General features: G+C 37.2%; 2 protein-coding genes across 3 annotated transcripts in view; both read right to left on the bottom strand.

The window, feature by feature from the left end:
* Nucleotides 1-246: 246 nt before the first annotated feature.
* Nucleotides 247-10,617, bottom strand: LOC131927173 (metabotropic glutamate receptor 3-like). Its single transcript, XM_059282892.1, has 3 exons — nucleotides 8,557-10,617; nucleotides 5,199-5,318; nucleotides 247-687 (listed from the first exon to the last, which is right to left on the bottom strand). Exons 1-3 carry the CDS (start codon nucleotides 10,615-10,617, stop codon nucleotides 247-249), a joined length of 2,622 nt encoding a protein of 873 aa, XP_059138875.1.
* A 4,670-nt stretch (nucleotides 10,618-15,287) lies between these two features.
* Nucleotides 15,288-20,193, bottom strand: part of LOC131927175 (zinc metalloproteinase nas-15) — a 29,464-nt gene continuing 24,558 nt past the window's right edge. For both annotated transcript variants that reach the window (XM_059282895.1, XM_059282896.1), the window contains exons 17-19: nucleotides 17,976-18,098; nucleotides 17,170-17,281; nucleotides 15,288-15,561 (exon numbers count right to left, since the gene is read on the bottom strand). In XM_059282895.1, the coding sequence (XP_059138878.1) occupies nucleotides 15,462-15,561; nucleotides 17,170-17,281; nucleotides 17,976-18,098 (335 nt within the window). In that variant the 3' untranslated portion in view covers nucleotides 15,288-15,461. The remainder of the gene's footprint in view (nucleotides 15,562-17,169; nucleotides 17,282-17,975; nucleotides 18,099-20,193) is intronic.

The following is a 20,193-nucleotide window of genomic DNA, read 5'->3' on the forward strand; positions in this document are numbered from 1 at the left end:
GGGGCGGACACTGTTAAAAGTATATATTTTCTATATAAATTATATAAATTTCATTTCGTTCGGGGGGGCGGTAAAAAATTTTCGGGGGGGGCTACGCCCCCCCGAAGAGATGCCTGGAAGAAACTCTGCTGTTGTTCTTATACATTAGTTTGTACTTACAGGCTGTTGTTCTTATAGATTAGTTAGTACTTACAGGCTGTTGTTCTTATAGATTAGTTTGTACTTGTAGGCTGTTGTTCTTATAGATTAGTTAGTACTTGCAACCGTGGTGACCCCGGTGACCCGAGCGACCTGGTCGGGTAGGTAGACGGCAGCGTAGACCTTGGGCAGGAAGAGAAACACCAGCGCCACCGTGTGGTTGAGGATGAGCGAGACGGAGAGCAGCAGCACACGGACGTACTCACGTCCAGCCGTGAAGTAGGTGGGGATGAAGGCCAGCCAGATGACCAGCGTGGTGGACACGCACATCGAGATGAACCGGGACTCGTTGAAGTTGTCCGGAAGTTTCCGGCTCTTGAAGGCGAAGACGGAACAAAGGGAGACAAGGACGAGGTTGTAGGTCAGGAAGGTCACGAGGCCAGGGAAGGTCAGGTCACAGGCGAGCTCAACGAATTTTTCCGTCGGGACGGTCTGGGTCTTCTTGGCCGTTGGCTTGTAGGTCAAGGTTATGTAGACACAGAGGACAAGCTGAGGAAGGGAGAAGTGCATGATTTAGACACTTGATTTAGACACTTTATTTAGACACATGACTTAGACACGTGATTTTGACCAGAGTTTCTTCCAGGTATTTCTACCGCCCCCCCCCCCCCCCCCGGAACGAAATGGAATTTATTTAGAAAATATATAAATTTTAACAGTGTCCGCCCACCACCCGAAAATTTTAGTCCGCCCCCTCCACCCTGAAAATTTTAGTCAACCCCCCCCCCCCCACACCAAATTTTGAAGTGCCCCCCGCACCCCCCCCCCCCCCCCCCGCGGAGAAAAAAGTCTGGAAGAAACACTGATTTAGTCAATGTTTTAGACTCGTGATTTAGGCTTGTGATTTAGACACGTGATTTGGACACGTGATTTGGACACGTGATTTAGACACGTATTATAAGCACTTTATTCATGCTTTTATTCAACGTTATAGACATGTTTCAGACACATGCTCTCCCACCCCTCACACACAAACACACACACACACACACATACACATACACACACTTAACCCCCCACCGCCGTATCGAATCATGAGCTCGTGACGCATCTATCAAGTCATCTTTACGATGTTGACATTCAACACCGGAAGCCACTAGTCATGTTAACGAGCGGTGTTAAGGTCAAGGTTCAAGATTTATCAATCCCCTGAGCGTTTCATAAGGAATCTGTGACGTACGGATAATAGACGGATTATCTCTCAGGTATATCTGTGAGGGCACTGCCCCCCCCCCCCCCCCCCACCCAAAAAAATAAAGCACCACCACGAAGTATATAAATGTACGCTTGATTAGAAGATATATTTTTAACCTGTGCCACCCCCACTCCCCCAGAAATTCAAAGCCTCTCCTTGACAGTTTCAACTGTCCCTTCCCCCCCCCCCCCCCCCCCCACATCTTGAAATATTAAATTAAATTTCTGCTTAAAATATATTTCGAAATCTATCATGGTTCTAACAATGTATTTTATTCTTGTGTGGTGAATTCAAAATTCAAAACATTTTCATATAAAAAAAACAAAATGTCATATTTCTTTTGTGACTCCAATAAAATATAATGAAATTATTTTTTTAAAATTATTTTAATATCTCCATCTTAAGAATATTTCCATGTTTTCCCAATCGTCCGCTAATGAAATAACAAACATCACTTAACATTGATTTTTGTTTTTAATCTTTTAAAAATCCGGATGTCTTTTTTTAAACATTTCTAAGCCTTTATATTTTTGTTGTTATTCGCTTTAAGCAAGACATTTGTAAGATTGAAATTTATCTTAAATTAATAGCATTTCATTAAGCTTATCAAGATTTTAAAACCTAAGTTTATTCAAATATTTTAACAAGCAGCATAAACTGAGATAAAAAAAATGATGAAAGGAATAAAACGGCCGATTTATTTGCTTTTGCATTTTATATGGGAACATGAGGCATAATGAGCTAACATTAGAAGATGAAAGGTAATTGGGTATGTTCGTCATCGACCAACGGGGGGGGGGGGGGAGGGGGCGTGTATAAACACATTTTTTAATGAATATTGACAAGCAACCGTGTGAGCAGCTTAGGATTAAGCTGGCAAGGGATTAGTAGCTAATCTGTTTTGATGGAAGGGTCTATATAAGAGAAGAAAATTATGGATATGGCTTAGAGTTTCTTTCGGGTATTTTTTCTCGCGGGGGCAGCTTGATCAGTTCTATGTTATGAAAGTTTGGTATGCATTTTTCAACACCACCTCACCTCAACACCTCCAAATTTAACGCATCTCTCAATCGTATTTCATCAATACGGCTTTAAAAAATTCATCATCCCTTCCTCCCATGATCCCACCCTCCCACCCTCCCACCCACCCACCCTCCCATCATCCCACCCTCCCATCATCCCACCCACCCATCATCCCACCCACCCATCTTCCCACCCTCCCACCCTCCCATCATCCCATCATCCCACCCACCCATCACCCCACCCACCTACCCATCATCCCACCCTCCCACCCTCCCATCATCCCATCATCCCACCCTCCCATCATCCCACCCTCCCATCATCCCACCCACCCATCACCCCACCCTCCCACCCTCCTATCATCCCACCCTCCTATCCTCTAATCACCCCATCACCCCATCATCCCACCCACCCATCACCCCACCCTCCCACCCTCCTATCATCCCACCCTCCCATCATCCCACCCTCCGATCCTTCAATTTCCCATACTCCAGTGTTCCCAGCAGTCCCTTCTAGTTTTCCCTACCCCATAATCCCTTCCTATTCCCAAACGTTTTCAATACATAACATACCCACCCACGCTTTCCTTTTAGTTATGCAAATAACTATGCGTTGTTACATTTCAAGAAAATAATTGCATTTTATCCTTTTTTTCTTGCTTGAATAAAAGCTTTTTATTATAAACTTTGATTAATTTTTTATTATCTTAACAGTCAATCGGACAGATTAAAGCTTTACCAGAGGCGTAGCGAGAGCGGGACGGGTGGTGCGGATCGCACCGGGTGACACCATTTAGAGGGGTGACACCAAGGCAAAAAAAATGCAAAATGTACAGAAGAATAATGGGGTTTTTTTTTGCCAGTAACAGTTCCATTAATGAATAATTAAAACGGTTTTTTAAGTAGGCCTACAAATCGACAATTATTCCAAGGGGGAGGTGAGACACCATGACGAAAACGTGCTAACTTTAGAGAAAACAATGCTATTAACAGATTAAAGATAAACGTCGTTACTATTACGTCTGCAGTCATTAAAGCTTATAAACATACATGTACGCGAATGTGGTATATATTTAAATTATAGGCTTATGTAGGCATATATATATAAATATATATATATATATATATATATATATATATATATATATATATATATATATATATATATATATATATATTTATTTATTTATTTATATATATTTATATATATATATATATACTTTGTTTCTTCAGGCAGGGGGGTGACACCACGAAGTGCAGCACCAGTGACACCCTACATAGCGACGCCACTGAGCTTTCAAGTTTCTGTGACCTTATCAAATGAAGGGATTGTGTGGTCAGTTCTATGCCCAGACGTCTTTACTTTTTGTTGTCAGGTGTCCGTCAGATTTAGATGGACTCATGGACATACTCCGGTCTAAAATCCGGGTACCGAACATACCACTTGAAGTTATGACCAAGAGAGCAATTTTTTTTTTTACAAACACGTCATACCGACCTGACCCTCACCTAACTTAAACCGTATCTTGAATTATCTCTAACCTTAGTAAACGATGTATAATTTTTATGTTTGTACTCTCTGTTTGCACGTATCCAAGGATCAAAGGTCACAGGTATGTGGTATCGATATGTTAAACATCTACCGCTATTTCAGTAAGGTCTGGATGTAGACTGTAAACATATCGGAAATCGTTGTAACTAAATTTACGTTGTGTGTGTAAACCACATATCCCTACCGGAAGTTTCATTTTTGTTGCGGTTCCGTTGTCCTTATTACACTTATTCGGTGCCGGATTTATAGATAAGCTACGCAAAGGTTATCTATGCCTAGGGTTATAGCTTTCTTGCTGGGGGGGGGGGGGGGGAAGTATCATTATAAACCGTAGTGAACATTTTGTCACGAAATAAATTTTTATTTTGAACATTTTTTTTTAAAAACCGTAGTGGAGGCCGAGTTCTTTTTCCTCTACAATTACAAAAACCGTTTTTTTTTTTGTGGGTAAAGTTGTTTTTTTTAATTTCTCGTATAAGTAGTGTAGTGTAATCGTGCAAAGAAAATCGAAATCGAGATTTTCACAAATTACGACGTATTACACCTCCCTCAGTCGGAAAAACTTTTGCAATTTTGTCCGTATGTCCGTGTGTGTGTGTTTCTGTGTGTGTTTGTGTGTGTCTGTGTGTCTGTGAACACGATAACTTGAGTACTGTTACAGTTAGGTTGATCAAATTTCATATATAAGTATTATATCAAATTTGTAGTTCTATATCATCTTTTTCAGCGATTTCCGGTAACCGGAAGTGGAACTTATTCTACTTTTGCCATTTCAAAAGCCTATAACTTGAGTACTGTTTGAGAAAAAGACGAAATTTTACATGTAAGTAAAAAATCTAATTCTCTACATTCTGTCAAATTTTGAGTAATTTGCGCTGATCGGAAGTATTACTTTACGCTATTTCCGATTTCTCAAAAAACTCATTTGAATATATAAAGTAATAATATTCCGCAATATTATACCAATTCTTTTTTGTATGAGATTCTATTCTACTTTTAAAAGTTTATATAATTAAAAATCTATTTTAAAAATAATATAAAAAACGTTTTAATAACAATCTTTAATGTAATAATGCAACGAAAAGGAGAAAATAAATGATTATCTTTAAACATATTATACTACACTACTATTTAAATTACTATAAAGAAAAGAGTGGATCACTATTATTATCTATTTGGTTTATTTTCTCCTTTATATTGCATTTTTACTGTCACGCAATAGACTTAACCTAACCCATCTTTTAGAAAACACAAGCAGTGTTGATCCAGTGACATTTAGCCTATAATATCTTTCTTCTTCTTCTTCTTCTTCTTCTTCTTCTTCGTTCTCAATTGCAATTTCGGTAGGAATTTCCTACAATACAATTGAGAATTACATGTCAATTTATGCGCCGTATAGGCAATTGAACATCTGCCAAATTGCTACACTAGATGTACATTACAACAAGAATCTACATCATAAACGGTCAGAGAAGTATCAGGGCTCAGCGTGGTTCAGTCGGTAAAGCACTTGGTTTCTTAACCGAAAAGTTCCGAGTTCGAACCCTCGATAGCTAGGAACAGCAACCCATCTAGGAGAGACAACTCCGAAATCAAACAACTGCTGCCGTGTAGGTTGTTCTTGGACAAAGCTATGGAAGCAAATCCAAAGAGTTCAACGCCCGCATAACCGGTTGGCACATAATAGTGTTGGAAGAAATCCCATCCAACAATACAACTGTTAATGGCTAATTTTACTCGCTAAAGAAAACACGGCTTTAATCTTCCCGTGTCGATTGTATTGGCGGATTAAAAAAAAACTAAAAATAAATTATTGTATTGATTTCCATATAGTTTTCAAAGGGACCCTAATACTTTGAATTGTGTGTATTGAAGTGTATGATATCAAAATCCTCATATTTAAAACTTGGTTATATAGTCCTTGTATTAGGACTAGAGCCCGGTATTTAGATTTTATTATTCATATATCCCATAGTTATTTTTTTTTCAAATAGATTCTGTAGCGTTGGTAATCTTTCTTCCTGAGTTGTTATCAAACGCTGTTGTTTGCTTTAGCTTTGAAGTACATTTTTCATACGGCGTTGTCTAATCAAATTATAAAGCGTTCGTCTGCTAACCAAAAGTCTCGAGTTCGAATCCCTTGCTAGAGTTGTAGCGTGTCCCTGAGTCTACTCCACCTAGTCCCTGACTCTACTCCACCTAGTCCCTGACTCTACTCCACCTAGTCCCTGAGTCCATCCAGCTCTAATGGGTGCCTGACTCACGTTAGGGAAAGTAAATACGGCTGGGCATAGTGCTGACCACACGGTTCCTTCATATGTCGAGGTCACAAAAACAGGTGATCTCTACTTCACCTACCCCTGGGCCCGCCAGGTCATAAATGGAATTTTACTAAAACTATAATAATAAAACTATCCATTATTTTGAAAACTTTCTAGTGTTAAAATATACTGAAAAAAAATGTGTTAGAACATATATTGAACAGATATCGAAAGTTACCAATGCTTAAGCTAAAGAAAACTGATGTTTACTTTTCATTTAAGTTCATTTAAAAAGCGCATTATTACAAAGGTTATTAATACACGTTTTATTTATTTGTACTGTTCTGACAAATGTGTATTGTAACGAGCTATTCACTCCGTTAATTAATGTTAAAGTTGTTAAGTTGCTGTCAGTTAGTATTATAATCTTTCGAAATTTTAGTCAAGATTCTAAAACAGTGACCAGTGTTGGAGGTACCGAACCCCACCAGTGTCTTATGCGCATTCACTGAACACTTCTTAATACTTTTATATCGTCCACACTGACAAAATCCGACCTTGAATCTTATGAGTTAGCCAGTCTTGACCTTCGCCGAACCTTTGAGACTGACTCCTCGTACGCCTGGGGTTCGATCGAACCCAGGTTAAGAACAACTGATCTAAAAGAAAATGTACAAAATGTGTCTCATGGGGGTTAATAAATCGTAGAAGATGTGGATAATGCTGGCTTGTATAAGTACCAGTTTAGGTACTAGGGCCAGTTTCATCAATGCATAATGCAATCAATGCATCAATGCTGATGAATCTTTAAAAGATATATAGCCTACACTTGAATAAATAATAGTACAAGAATTGTTTCTCGGGTCAGTTTTATCATTACAAAACTTATGAAACTGATTAACGTTTAAAAGATGTAGACAAAAATATGTGTATAAGTGCTAAGGTCAGTTTCATCATTACATAACTTATGAAACTGATTAACGTTTAAAAGATGTAGACAAAAATATGTGTATAGGTGTTAAGGTCATTTTCATCATTACATAACTTATGAAACTGATTAACGTTTAAAAGATGTAGACAAAAATATGTGTATAGGTGCTTGGGTCATTTTCATCATTACGTAAGTGCTAGGGTGAGTTAATCATTACATAATTTATAAAACGGATAAATCTTTAAATGATGTAGATATAACTACATTTATAAGTAAGATGTAGACTTAACTACCTGTATAAGTAAGATGTAGACATAACTACCTGTATAAGTAAGATGTAGGGTCGGCGTGGTCGAGTCGGTAAAGCTCATGGTTGCTAAACCGAAAAGTCTCGAGTTCGAACCCTCGGGCAGATGAGGCTCGATAGCTGGGGACAGCCAATCTTCTAGGAGAGACAACTCCAAAATTAAACAACTGCTGCCTTGTAGTTTGTTCTTGGTTGGACAAAGGCTATGGAAGCAAATCCAAAAAGAAAAGCAGGCTGAAATCGGAGTCAATGGCCTCAATGGCGCATAACCAGTTGACACGTAACGCTTAATTGTGTTGGAGGCGTGGTCGAGTCGGCAAAAAGCTCATGGTTGATAAATTCGAAAAAAAAAGTCTCGAGTTCAAACCCACTGGCAGATAAATCTCGATCCCCTTCAACACTAATAATTAAGAACGAAGAAGAAGAAGAAAGAAGTAAGATGTAGACATAACTACCTGTATAAATAAGATGTAGACATAACTACCTGTATAAGTAAGATGTATACTTAACTACCTGTATAAGTAAGATGTATACTTAACTACCTGTATAAGTCAGATGTATACTTAACTACCTGTATAAGTAAGATGTATACTTAACTACCTGTATAAGTCAGATGTATACTTAACTACCTGTATAAGTCAGATGTATACTTAACTACCTGTATAGGTCAGATGTATACTTAACTACCTGTATAAATAAGATGTATACATAACTACCTGTATAAGTCAGATGTATACTTAACTACCTGTATAAGTAAGATGTAGACATAACTACCTGTATAAGTAAGATGTATACATAACTACCTGTATAAGTCAGATGTATACTTAACTACCTGTATAGGTCAGATGTATACTTAACTACCTGTATAAGTAAGATGTATACTCAACTACCTGTATAAGTAAGATGTATACTTAACTACCTGTATAAGTCAGATGTATACTTAACTACCTGTATAGATCAGATGTATACTTAACTACCTGTATAAATAAGATGTATACATAACTACCTGTATAAGTCAGATGTATACTTAACTACCTGTATAAATAAGATGTAGACATAACTACCTGTATAAGTAAGATGTATACTTAACTACCTGTATAAGCACCAGGCCCAGTGTCATCATGACCTGTGACGTAGGGCTGATGAATCTCGGCCCAATATTCGATCTGTTTTTGAAGATACGATAGATACGCACGACTTTGATCAGCAACGAGGAATACAGTGCGGCGAAACTTAGACAGAACATGAAGTACAACACACTACACATCTGGTGTGTTGGGTACGTCTGGAAACAGATGACCGTGACGTAACCGATGAGTATTGCCAGGATCTGAATATGGCTGAGCTCTTTGCTGGCTGCTTTGATGACGCGGCTGTGACGCAGGTGGACGTACGACGCGGCGATGGAAAGCGTCAGAAAAACGGCCAACACGGCGAAGATAATCTGGAGAACTGAGACCACGCTGGAGGTGTCGAGGTGGGTGAGGGGGATGGGGGTGCAGGTGGTGTAGTTGGCGTCTGGGTCGGGCCAGGTGAAGTCTAGACAATCCTGGCACCCCTCACTGGCTATTCTCTGGTTATCCCGACACAGCCAGCAATCCCAGCAGCAGACTGGAACTTTCTGGATCCGGTACTCGCCTGCTACACACGGCACGCTACACACCGACACAGGTCGAGACATCGACACCACGTGACTAAACCCAGACGTCATGTTTAAATCCTTAACATGGCTCCAAGATATAGCACCAATGTAGGTTAAATTCCCAGAAGCTTTGTCGTAGAAAGCGACTTCTCTTTTTCCAATTCCTTTCTGCGATTCCGCTTTAAGATCTTCGTATACGGATGGGATTCGAACCGTCTCGTTGGAGACTTGGTGGATGACATACCTGCCGACGGAATCCCCGTTGATGTCAAACTGGACCTGCCCGCTGTAACCTGTAAACGACAAGTTTCGCAGGTAATGATATAAGAGCTCGCGCTTTACGCAGTCACGTGCTTTACTTCCGGTTACATTCGGGCACAAACCGGAAATAAGTTTATGTGCGGCGTGCGCAAACGCAAGAACCGCGTCCATCTGAAATGTGGCCAGGGTTTGAAAATCCAGTTTAGACATGCTCAGAGTATTAATAACTGGGTCGCACGTGCCCGCTTCAAACGTACAATTGTTTAAACTTTCCCAGTTCGGTTTGAACCAGGGGTTCGTGGACTCTAAAATATTTTGTTGTTTGATGTAGGAGTAAAATTCAGGAACAAGTGGCGCGTAGAAGGAAAAAAGAAACGAACCAATTAGCAAATCTTTAATTGAATATAAAGTTTCGACTGCTGAGTTCGCTATGGAGTCACTGGCTATCCAAATAAAATACCCAGTAGCCTTCAACTTCTCGACTGAAACCACAAGCCTAGCAAATGGTTCCTCGTCCATGAAAGCTATAACAACCCGCGATTTGTTGTGGCGTAGAAGATTCTGCGCAACAGCGTCGGTGTCGTCATTGTTTTGAACTCGGCTCCAAGTGGCCAGACAAATATGATAGTTTTTGACCAAAGATTTTATATTGTCCAACGCTCGTTCGCCGTACGTTCCTTCAATGTAAACCACGGACACGTAACTCCAACCATTATCGGCTATAAAGTGGAGCATAGCCTCGACTTGAAACTTATCAGGGCCGATCACTCTAAAAAAGTAAGGATGAATTTTTTTATCGCTGAACTCGTCCGAAGACGCGGAGGATGCAACGATTGACGTTTTGGCAACGCGGTAGAGAAAAGACACGGGGGCGGCGGTTACACTGTAGATAGGGGCCAGAACTCCAAACACGGGATAAACAACAACATCCTCCCTTACACAAGTCGTGTTTCCGTACGTCTTTTTCACACAGCTTTCATCAGAACGTGGTAAAAACGACAGCGACTGCGCCAACGACATCGCGGGAAGAGCGCAGTCGTCGACAGCGTAAAACCCCAAAGTAACATTCGGCAGCAGATCCTCGCGTTTATTTACCTCCTCCACCGCAAACGCCACGGATTCCGAGAACTCTAACGCCGTCGAGCCTGTCTGGATCTGCTCACTGCACGTGCTCCCAGACTCCGACTCGGTTGCCATGACGAAGACGCCGATGTTGATGTCCCCAGGTTTAGCATACACTTTACCAGCCATATTGGGAAACGTAAACCCGCTCATGAGAACTGAGCCGCATTTGTAAGTTACGTAGAGCATTACGAACGAAACACAAAAGAACACATTTCTTGACATTCCCGTATATTTTTCTGCCATGACTTACAAAATTTCAGTAAGTGCAAGTTTATTCGCAAATGTAAGTTGGAGTCGCCGACAAAAGAACTGACCCTTCACATCAAAACAAGGTGGTAGAACCATGGTGTGGAAGAGGCTATGTCAGTATGGTGTGAGAATCCCTTGACTCTTTAACCAGTAGCTGTGCGGCTGGCTTAAGACGTCTACCCCAGCCGTTACACCATTGTAATAGAGATAGACGTACACTAGATCGTTATCTGAAGCTGTACGTACCTCGAGGTATCTTCACAGAGACCTGTGAATACTCCATGACACTTTCTAAAATATTTTCACATAGTTGGTTTTTTTTTTCAAAATAAACACTTTATCCCAGCCTGTACAAATATCAAGAAAAAATGGAATGCAAAATAATGCTGAACTTCTGGTTAATAATTTAACAGACGTATATAATCCATGTTCTTTCTTGAATACAAACTAACAATAGAAGTATAATTTCTTTAAATCCATTATTTCTCTCCGCCCTAGGCTAGCTGTCGTCGCTTCTATCTCTAATGTGTATAAGAAATTGGACATCTCGTTTGTCGAAAGAGACGTTAAACGGAAACTTTGGCGAAGCTTTGAATCGGGCTTGCGGACAACTCTGAAACGACTTCCGGTTGCATTGTCTCCCTTGAGCGGCTAGAGGCTGATGAGAACAGTTTTACCGCGAGTGTGTGACGTGGTATCGACCGATTCACGTTCTGATTGGGCACGCGTTCGCAAAGCGACGAGATTTTTTTAAACCCCGAGATTTGCGTTGTTTCATTGCCACTGTCGTCTTTAAAATCGCTAGCATTATCTACTTCTGCATCAATGACTAACCCTAATATAAAACATAGTGATTAACATCATATTCCTAATCAACATCTGTACCGTCTTTAACATCACTAGCCTAGTCATCATTATCACAATCAACATCCATACTATTGATACCATTAAGGCCATTAACAAGCCACACAATAAGTCTCAGACAATATCAATGGGAGGGGGGGGGGGGCTATTGGCATGCTTAAACATCTTTTATATACTTTAAGTGGGGGAGGGGGGTTGGTAGGTTACTTGTATGTGTCAGAGGCGTAGCGACCCTTCCTGGCGCCCGGGGACAAACTTTCGATTTGCACCCCCCCCCCTCAAACTTTTGATTTGCACCCCCACTCAAACTTTCGATTACTTTTTCCAACCCATTTTGGCGTCCCCTAAGGTCGGCGCCCGGGGACATATGTCCCCCCCCCCCCTGCCCCCCCCCCCCCCCCAATCGCTAGGCCTCTGGTCTGTGTGGTGGATGGTAGGCTGTTTCTGTATGTATGAGAATGTGTGTCTGTGTTTATGGAAGCTTATGTGTGTATGGGTTAGGGTTAGGGTTATATGTGTGTTCGTGTGGCGCAAAGGTGTGTGTGTGTGTATACATTATTTATAGCAACTGTTTTAATTTTATAGTTGTTTTTTTTTTTAAACATTTGCGCCGCTTTCGAGACGAGGTATCTTTTGAAATACAATTTGAAGTACCATTTGAAGTACCATTTGAGTACCATTTGAAATACCATTTGAAGTACCATTTGAGTACCATTTGAGTACCATTTGAAGTACCATTTGAAGTACCATTTGAGTACCATTTGAAGTACCATTTGAAGTACCATTTGAAATACCATTTGAAATACCATTTGAAGTACCATTTGAGTACCATTTGAGTACCATTTGAAGTACCATTTGAGTACCATTTGAGTACCATTTGAGTACCATTTGAGTACCATTTGAAGTACCATTTGAAGTATCATTTGAAGTACCATTTGAAGTACCATTTGAAGTACCATTTGAGTACCATTTGAGTGCCGTTTGAAGTACCATTTGAGTACCATTTGAGTGCCGTTTGAAGTACCATTTGAGTACCATTTGAGTGCCGATTGAAGTACCATTTGAGTGCCGATTGAAGTACCATTTGAAGTAACATTTAAAGTGTCACTTGAAGTATCATTTGAAGTACCATTTGAAATAGCATTTGGAGTACTATTGATAGTACCATTTGATTAAGTACCGTCTGGTATAGAATTTGAATTACCATTTAATAAATAAATAAAAATCGTGCTCCTTTACCCTATAATTCAAGACCTGAACAACCAATTAATTACTCGAAACAAAAATTCAGTTGTTTAAGTTCATTAAAACTTTTTTTATTTTTTTGTATATTTTAAAATAATAAAAAAACATGTACAACTAAAAAACAAAGATGTCCTTAAATAGAGCAAGTAATCTAAATAAAGTAATAACATTTTAATATACATTATAATGCCGTATTTTAAATTTAAATTTAAGTTTTATGTGTATTTATTGCAGAGGCGTAGAGAGGGGGGGGCGGGGGGGTGCGGACCGCACCGGGTGACACCATTTAGGGGGGTGACACCAAGGCAAAAAAGAGCAAAATATATAGAGAACTTGAGGGGGGGGGGTTGCAAATCGAAAGTTTGAAGGGGGGGTGCAAATCGAAAGTTTGGGGGGGGGGGGGTGCAAATCGAAAATTTGAAAGTTTATTCCCGGGAAGGGTCGCTACGCCTCTGGGGAGGGGGGGTGACACCATTAAGTGCCGCACCGGGTGACACCCGACCTCGCTACGCCACTGATTTATTGTATTTGTATTTTTGTATGAAGACGACTGGATGTCTGATGGTAGACATCCAGTAAGTGTATTTGATTTTTTAAAATTTAAGTGTGGTTCAATGTACTTCGGAATACTCCTTAACATTGGATATAAAAGTAGGATACGAAAATAGGGAAACAATATAAACAAAGGATTTTGTATTAATGCCAGCCATTGTTTCTTTCAGACTTTTTCTAAGGAGGGGGGGGGAGACTTTAAAATTTCGTGGGTGGGGGGGGGGGGGGATTTTCCCTTGAAGCGAACATTGGTAAAAGTATATATTTTCTATAAAAAAAATTATAATTCAATAGGGGTGAACTTGAAAATTTAGGGGGGGGGGGTGGTGAATTAAATATTCCGGGGGTGGAGTAAAACTATATATTTTCTGTAAAGGTTATATCTCATCCGTGGGGGGGGGGGGGAGGGGGGGGAATAAAGAGAAGACTGAAAGAAACCCTGATGCCAGCGCTAACAAACTGTATTTTTTTTAAACACACAACAAAACAAAATGAAGCGATATATTTGTTTACAATAAATGAACTGAAATAATATGATGAAGTAAATAAAACAACTATTGGTCATACAACTTTAGTATTTACAGCAAACATAGGCTCGTCTATAAGTGACTATACAAATTTGTGGCGTCACGATGGAAAATTGGTAGGGGGGGGGGGGACTGTCACGACAGTCTCGAATTTGGATTTAAAAAGTGATGAATTTTTAAAGGTGAATTTAAGCAACTATTACGATTATTTTTAAGTGGTAGAAGTAGAATTACCTCGTCTATCCACGAAATTTCAAGACTTTCTTAAAACGCAGATTTAGAGAAATGTTATGTAATGCAGTGGTCATTTGAAGTAAGCTTTCCCTTAACCCCTCCCTTTGTCTATAAATGACGTCACGTTTTTTTTTTGTTGAAGATTTTGACCTCGCCCTAAAATATTGACTAAGCTCGGTCAAAATAGAGTATGTGAATCGCTTTCTGTTACAATTTATTCGATCAACGTGAATTAAAGGCTAAAATTTATTTTCTAACATTACTTTTTTTTAAATGCAAAAGTGTGACGTCACACTATCTGAACATCCCTTTACCCCTCATAACGCATCGTCACAAAATTACTGATCCACCCCCCATGAGTGTGACGTCATTTATGGACGACCCCTCTACACCTTTGTTTAGAAATTAAGTTGTTTTCAATCTTTAATTGAGGATATCTGAATCCGTACACGCTTTCTATAGACCATATCACACTCCGTGGGGGGAGGGGCCAGACTTTTGTGACGATGTGTGACGGAACCAGTGGGCGCTGAGAAAGCTACGTCACACCAGAGGCGTAGCGACCCTTCCGACGCCCGGGGACAAACTTTTCGATTTGCACCCCCCCCCCCCTTCAAGATTTCGATTTGCAACCCCTCCCCCTCAAACTTTCGATTTGCACCCCCCCCCCCCCCCCCCCTCAAACTTTCAATTTGCACCCCCTCAACCTTTCAATTTATTTTTCCAACCCATTTAGGCGCCCCCTAAGGTCGGCGCCCGGGGACATATGTCCCCCCCCCCACCCACCCACACACCCCCCCCCCCCCCCCCCACACCCCCAATCGCTACGCTACTGCGTCACACTTTTTGAAAACAACTGTTTTAAACGGAACTTTTTGAGTTAGTTCGCATTTTACGACTTTTTTTTTACTTTCTCATATAGGCCTTCAGTCTTGAGGAAGTATTGTAATCGCGTGAAAAATAGAATTTATTACAAAGCTGGACGTTTGCGGTATACCTTCCTGAGTATGTAAAAGTTTAGTTTTGCAATTTTTTCTCTGTATATCTATGTGTGAACACCATGACTTCAGTAGTTTCACTTACGCTGACAAAATTTCCTAAGGGCCTATAAAGTGACTATAAGTTGTATATTAGATTTGTAGTTTTCTATCACCTATTGAGCGATTTCCAGGAATGGCAATGTAATTATGTTTAAAGAAAGATTTGCATATAATAATTTTAATAGGAGAATTACATATTGTTTTTAAAAACATAATCTTGTTCTACATTATTATAAAAACTATGTTTAATTAACGTCATCTATAAAGCTAACAAGAATGTAAATAAAACAAGCAGAAATGACGTCATCGTTTTTGTTGTTGCGTTCTCCTCCGGTTTTAGCATTTCGGTGTCAGCAGACCTAAAATATTTAATATTTATTTATGAAAGGGGTTACTCTGCAAAATGCAACTAAATTTAAATCTAGATTCCAGTAGAATATTAAAATGGTCGTTAGAACGTATTCTCATTTTTACTTCCCTTGTTTAGTAGCATCAGTATGTAATAATTATATTTAGTAACAAGATCTAGTCTTAATAATAATAAAATATACTTTATATTAATAGGCCTAAATTCTAAATTATTATCTAAATCTAATTATTTATAATTTATAATTATTAATTAACAATACTTTTTAAAAAATAGAAGTAAAGTATAAGTATAAAAGAATGAAATTCTCCATAATTTATAATTTAGACTTTTTAAAGACAGAAGTGCCGGTTTAAATAAAATATATATATTGGGTCCCTTAATTTATTATTAATCCAGTAGGTGCTTGTAGTATTAATGCATTATTTATAGAAGTGAATATTGTTGCCAGATATTTTTAAACAGAAAATTGATGCCTTGGCAAGAAAAAAGTGCAGGGAGAAACATCAGAATAATAGATGTTTAAATAAAAAGCTGAATATCCTTAAATAAACAATTAAATAAATAATTGATTAAATATTAAATGTTGCTCATGTGCAAGAAATGACATGTAGATCTAGAATAGATTCATTTTGATTTTTTATATCCCAGGTCAAAGTATGTTGCTTAAAACCAAAAAACATATTTTTGATTTATTTGTGTTTGAGTTATACCAGAATAATTATCTTAAATTTCTAAATGAAAATGACAGTTTAAATTATAATTATGAATGGAGCATATTACATAAAGCAGGCAGAGCACATTCTTACAGTCAATAAAACATGCAGAATCGAAAAATGTAAAGTATATCTATTTTATTTTTTTAAAATCTATTGACAATATTATAAACATGTTTCTTTACTAATCAAAGATATATTTTCAATTAGAAAAATATGTGATTTTTCTCTTTTCCGTGCATAAAATAATGTAATTATGTAGACCTACATGCTTGTAGATCTTGTTGTCCAAATAACATATAAGAATTTTTTGAGGAGGAAAGGTAAATAAACGAATGAAAGACTGTAAAACATTAACATTTGAAATAAATTTCCATTAAAAAAAATAATCATATAAAACATTAATATTTTTAATTGTTTAAATAAATGTGTGTGTACTGGTTTAAGTCCAAAATGTCATCCCCATCTTAATAGCAAGTTAAACCTCTAAAATGATTATCTTACGTTTAATTATATCAGTGCTTCATATGATAATTACTATTAGAAAAGGAATAGTATTATCTATCCAACATAGTTAGAATATGTCAATCTACCATATCAGAATTATGAATACTCTTCTTGTAGTAATCCTAGATATTATCTCGCATTTCATAAATTTTTCTAACTGTATTACTATCACCACTGCAGTAGGTAATCCCAATATATAGCACCTACTTTTATAATTAGGAGAAAAGTGAGATAACTCTATACAGTGTGGAGTATGAAGGCTATTATAAGGGTGCTAAGTGCTGTTGGCATCATAGATATGTACTTGATGGCTATTATAAGGGTGCTAAGTGCTGTTGGCATCATAGATATGTGCTCAATGAACAAAGAGACTTTACGCTTGGCATGAGGTACATGACTTCTGACAATGCCTTAACATGTAGCTTGGGTTTTTTAAACAGTGGCCATCCTTTGCCCACACTGAGCATAAGAACTCGGCGTCTCGACAACCTGACGAATGAAAATTATAATTTTAATTTGGTTAAAATGTCTAACTCTTTTGTTAAATTAAGGTTATAGTGCTAAAATATAACTGGATAATACTGGCCAAAATTATTTATAAGTAGACGTTGCATAAAAGGGATTTTCACCATACAATATGTAGATTAATGATAATTCACTAATTTCTGTCTAAAATCAGTACTTCTTCTTTGTCTAATTCAGGGGTCTCCAAACTACGGCCCGCGGGCCGAATGCGGCCCGCGATGTCCTCTCATCCGGCCCGCGGAGATCTTTTTGTCCACGGAAAAAACGTTTGTTGGTGATGGCTGAGGAACTCTACCCAAAAAAATCAAAGACATGTCTGGAAGAAACTGGCCCCCGAACTGAAATTTGATAGTTAATGCGGCCCTCGGACTGAAAAGTTTGGAGACCCCTGGTTTAATTAATAGATTTCATATTGTACGCAAGGGAGTTTTGAAATTAAACAAAATCTTGACAGATGCAGAATAAGAAAATAAAATGTAACCTTGGATTAAATATTGAGCAATATAGATAAAGTCATTTTATTAAAACAAATTAAACTTCATTTTTAAAGTTAATATCAAAGAAACTTGACTCCAGTCTGAATTGTTTCATGTTTATATTTAAATATCAAGGTATGAATTAAATGTGTACAAAGAATAATAATATAAAAGCAAATTACCGTTGCAGCTGTTGCATGATTTTTTACAGTAAACCAGGTTGTACCGGGGGTTGCTGTCACAGAAGCCGTGCTTGGCCCAACCTGCGCAACCCTTGTCCTTGTCCTCACACCCTACTGTTGTCACTGGACAAAATTATTTTTTAGATAAGTTACATCAGTAGAACATTTATTTTTTAGATAAGTTACATCACTAGAACATTTATTTTTTGTGTAAGTTACATCACTAGAACATTTATTTTTTAGATAAGTTACATCAGTATAACATTTATTTTTTAGATAAGTTACATCACTAGAACATTTATTTTTTAGATAAGTTACATCACTAGAACATTTATTTTTTTAGATAAGTTACATCACTAGAACATTTATTTTTTAGATAAGTTACATCACTAGAACATTTATTTTTTAGATAAGTTACATCACTAGAACATTTATTTTTTTAGATAAGTTACATCACTAGAACATTTATTTTTTGTGTAAGTTACATCACTAGAATATTTATTTTTTAGATAAGTTACATCAGTATAACATTTATTTTTTAGATAAGTTACATCACTAGAACATTTATTTTTTAGATAAGTTACATCACTAGAACATTTATTTTTTAGATAAGTTACATCACTAGAACATTTATTTTTTAGATAAGTTACATCACTAGAACATTTATTTTTTAGATAAGTTACATCACTAGAACATTTATTTTTTAGATAAGTTACATCACTAGAACTTTTATTTTTTATATAAGTTACATCACTAGAACATTTATTTTTTTAATAAGTTACATCACCAGAACATTTATTTTTTAGATAAGTTACATCAGTAGAACATTTATTTTTTTGATAAGTTACATCAGTAGAACATTTATTTTTTTAGATAAGTTACATCACTAGAACATTTATTTTTTAGATAAGTTACATCACTAGAACATTTATTTTTTAGATAAGTTACATCACTAGAACATTTATTTTTTAGATAAGTTACATCACTAGAACATTTATTTTTTTAGATAAGTTACATCACTAGAACATTTATTTTTTGTGTAAGTTACATCACTAGAATATTTATTTTTTAGATAAGTTACATCAGTATAACATTTATTTTTTAGATAAGTTACATCACTAGAACATTTATTTTTTAGATAAGTTACATCACTAGAACATTTATTTTTTAGATAAGTTACATCACTAGAACATTTATTTTTTAGATAAGTTACATCACTAGAACATTTATTTTTTAGATAAGTTACATCACTAGAACTTTTATTTTTTATATAAGTTACATCACTAGAACATTTATTTTTTTAATAAGTTACATCACCAGAACATTTATTTTTTAGATAAGTTACATCAGTAGAACATTTATTTTTTTGATAAGTTACATCAGTAGAACATTTATTTTTTTAGATAAGTTACATCACTAGAACATTTATTTTTTAGATAAGTTACATCACTAGAACATTTATTTTTTAGATAAGTTACATCAGTAGAACATTTATTTTTTATATAAGTTACATCACTAGAACATTTATTTTTTTAGATAAGTTACATCACTAGAACATTTATTTTTTTAGATAAGTTACATCACTCGAATAGAGAAACGTGGGTTGGTCAAAACAAACATTAAAAATATTCATGTCTTGGACTTAGCTTGGACTAAAATGTCACAATTTTCTCAACAGCTCCCCCATATTGCACATCATCCCAAAAGTAAGTAGGCTACCCTCTGCTGAGGTGCACGACATATTGTATGGTTGACCTAGTTAGATTACCTGTTACAGCTGGATATGTGAATGACCTACTTAAATTACCTGTTACAGATTGATTTGTGTTAGACCTAATTTGATTACCTGTTTAAGCTGTATATATCTGGATGAATTAGCTGTTATTTCAAGATGTGTTATAGACCCACTTAGATCACCTGTTATATCTAGATTACCTCTCATATCTAGATTACCAGTCATTTCTGGATTACCTGTTATATCTAGATTACCTGTTATATCTAGATTACCTATCATGTCTAGATTACCTGTCATATCTAGAATACCTGCTATATCTAGATTACCTGCTATATCTAGATCACCTGCTATATCTAGATTACTTCTCATATCTAGATTACCTTTTATATCTAGATTACCTCTCATATCTGGATTACCTGCGATATCTAGATTACCTATTATATCTAGATTACCTGTTATATCTGGATTACCTATTATATCTAG

The sequence above is a fragment of the Physella acuta genome, unplaced genomic scaffold, assembly GCF_028476545.2.
Source record: "Physella acuta isolate Inbredline_101_S28 unplaced genomic scaffold, ASM2847654v3 ptg001379l, whole genome shotgun sequence".
Taxonomy (NCBI): domain Eukaryota; kingdom Metazoa; phylum Mollusca; class Gastropoda; family Physidae; genus Physella; species Physella acuta.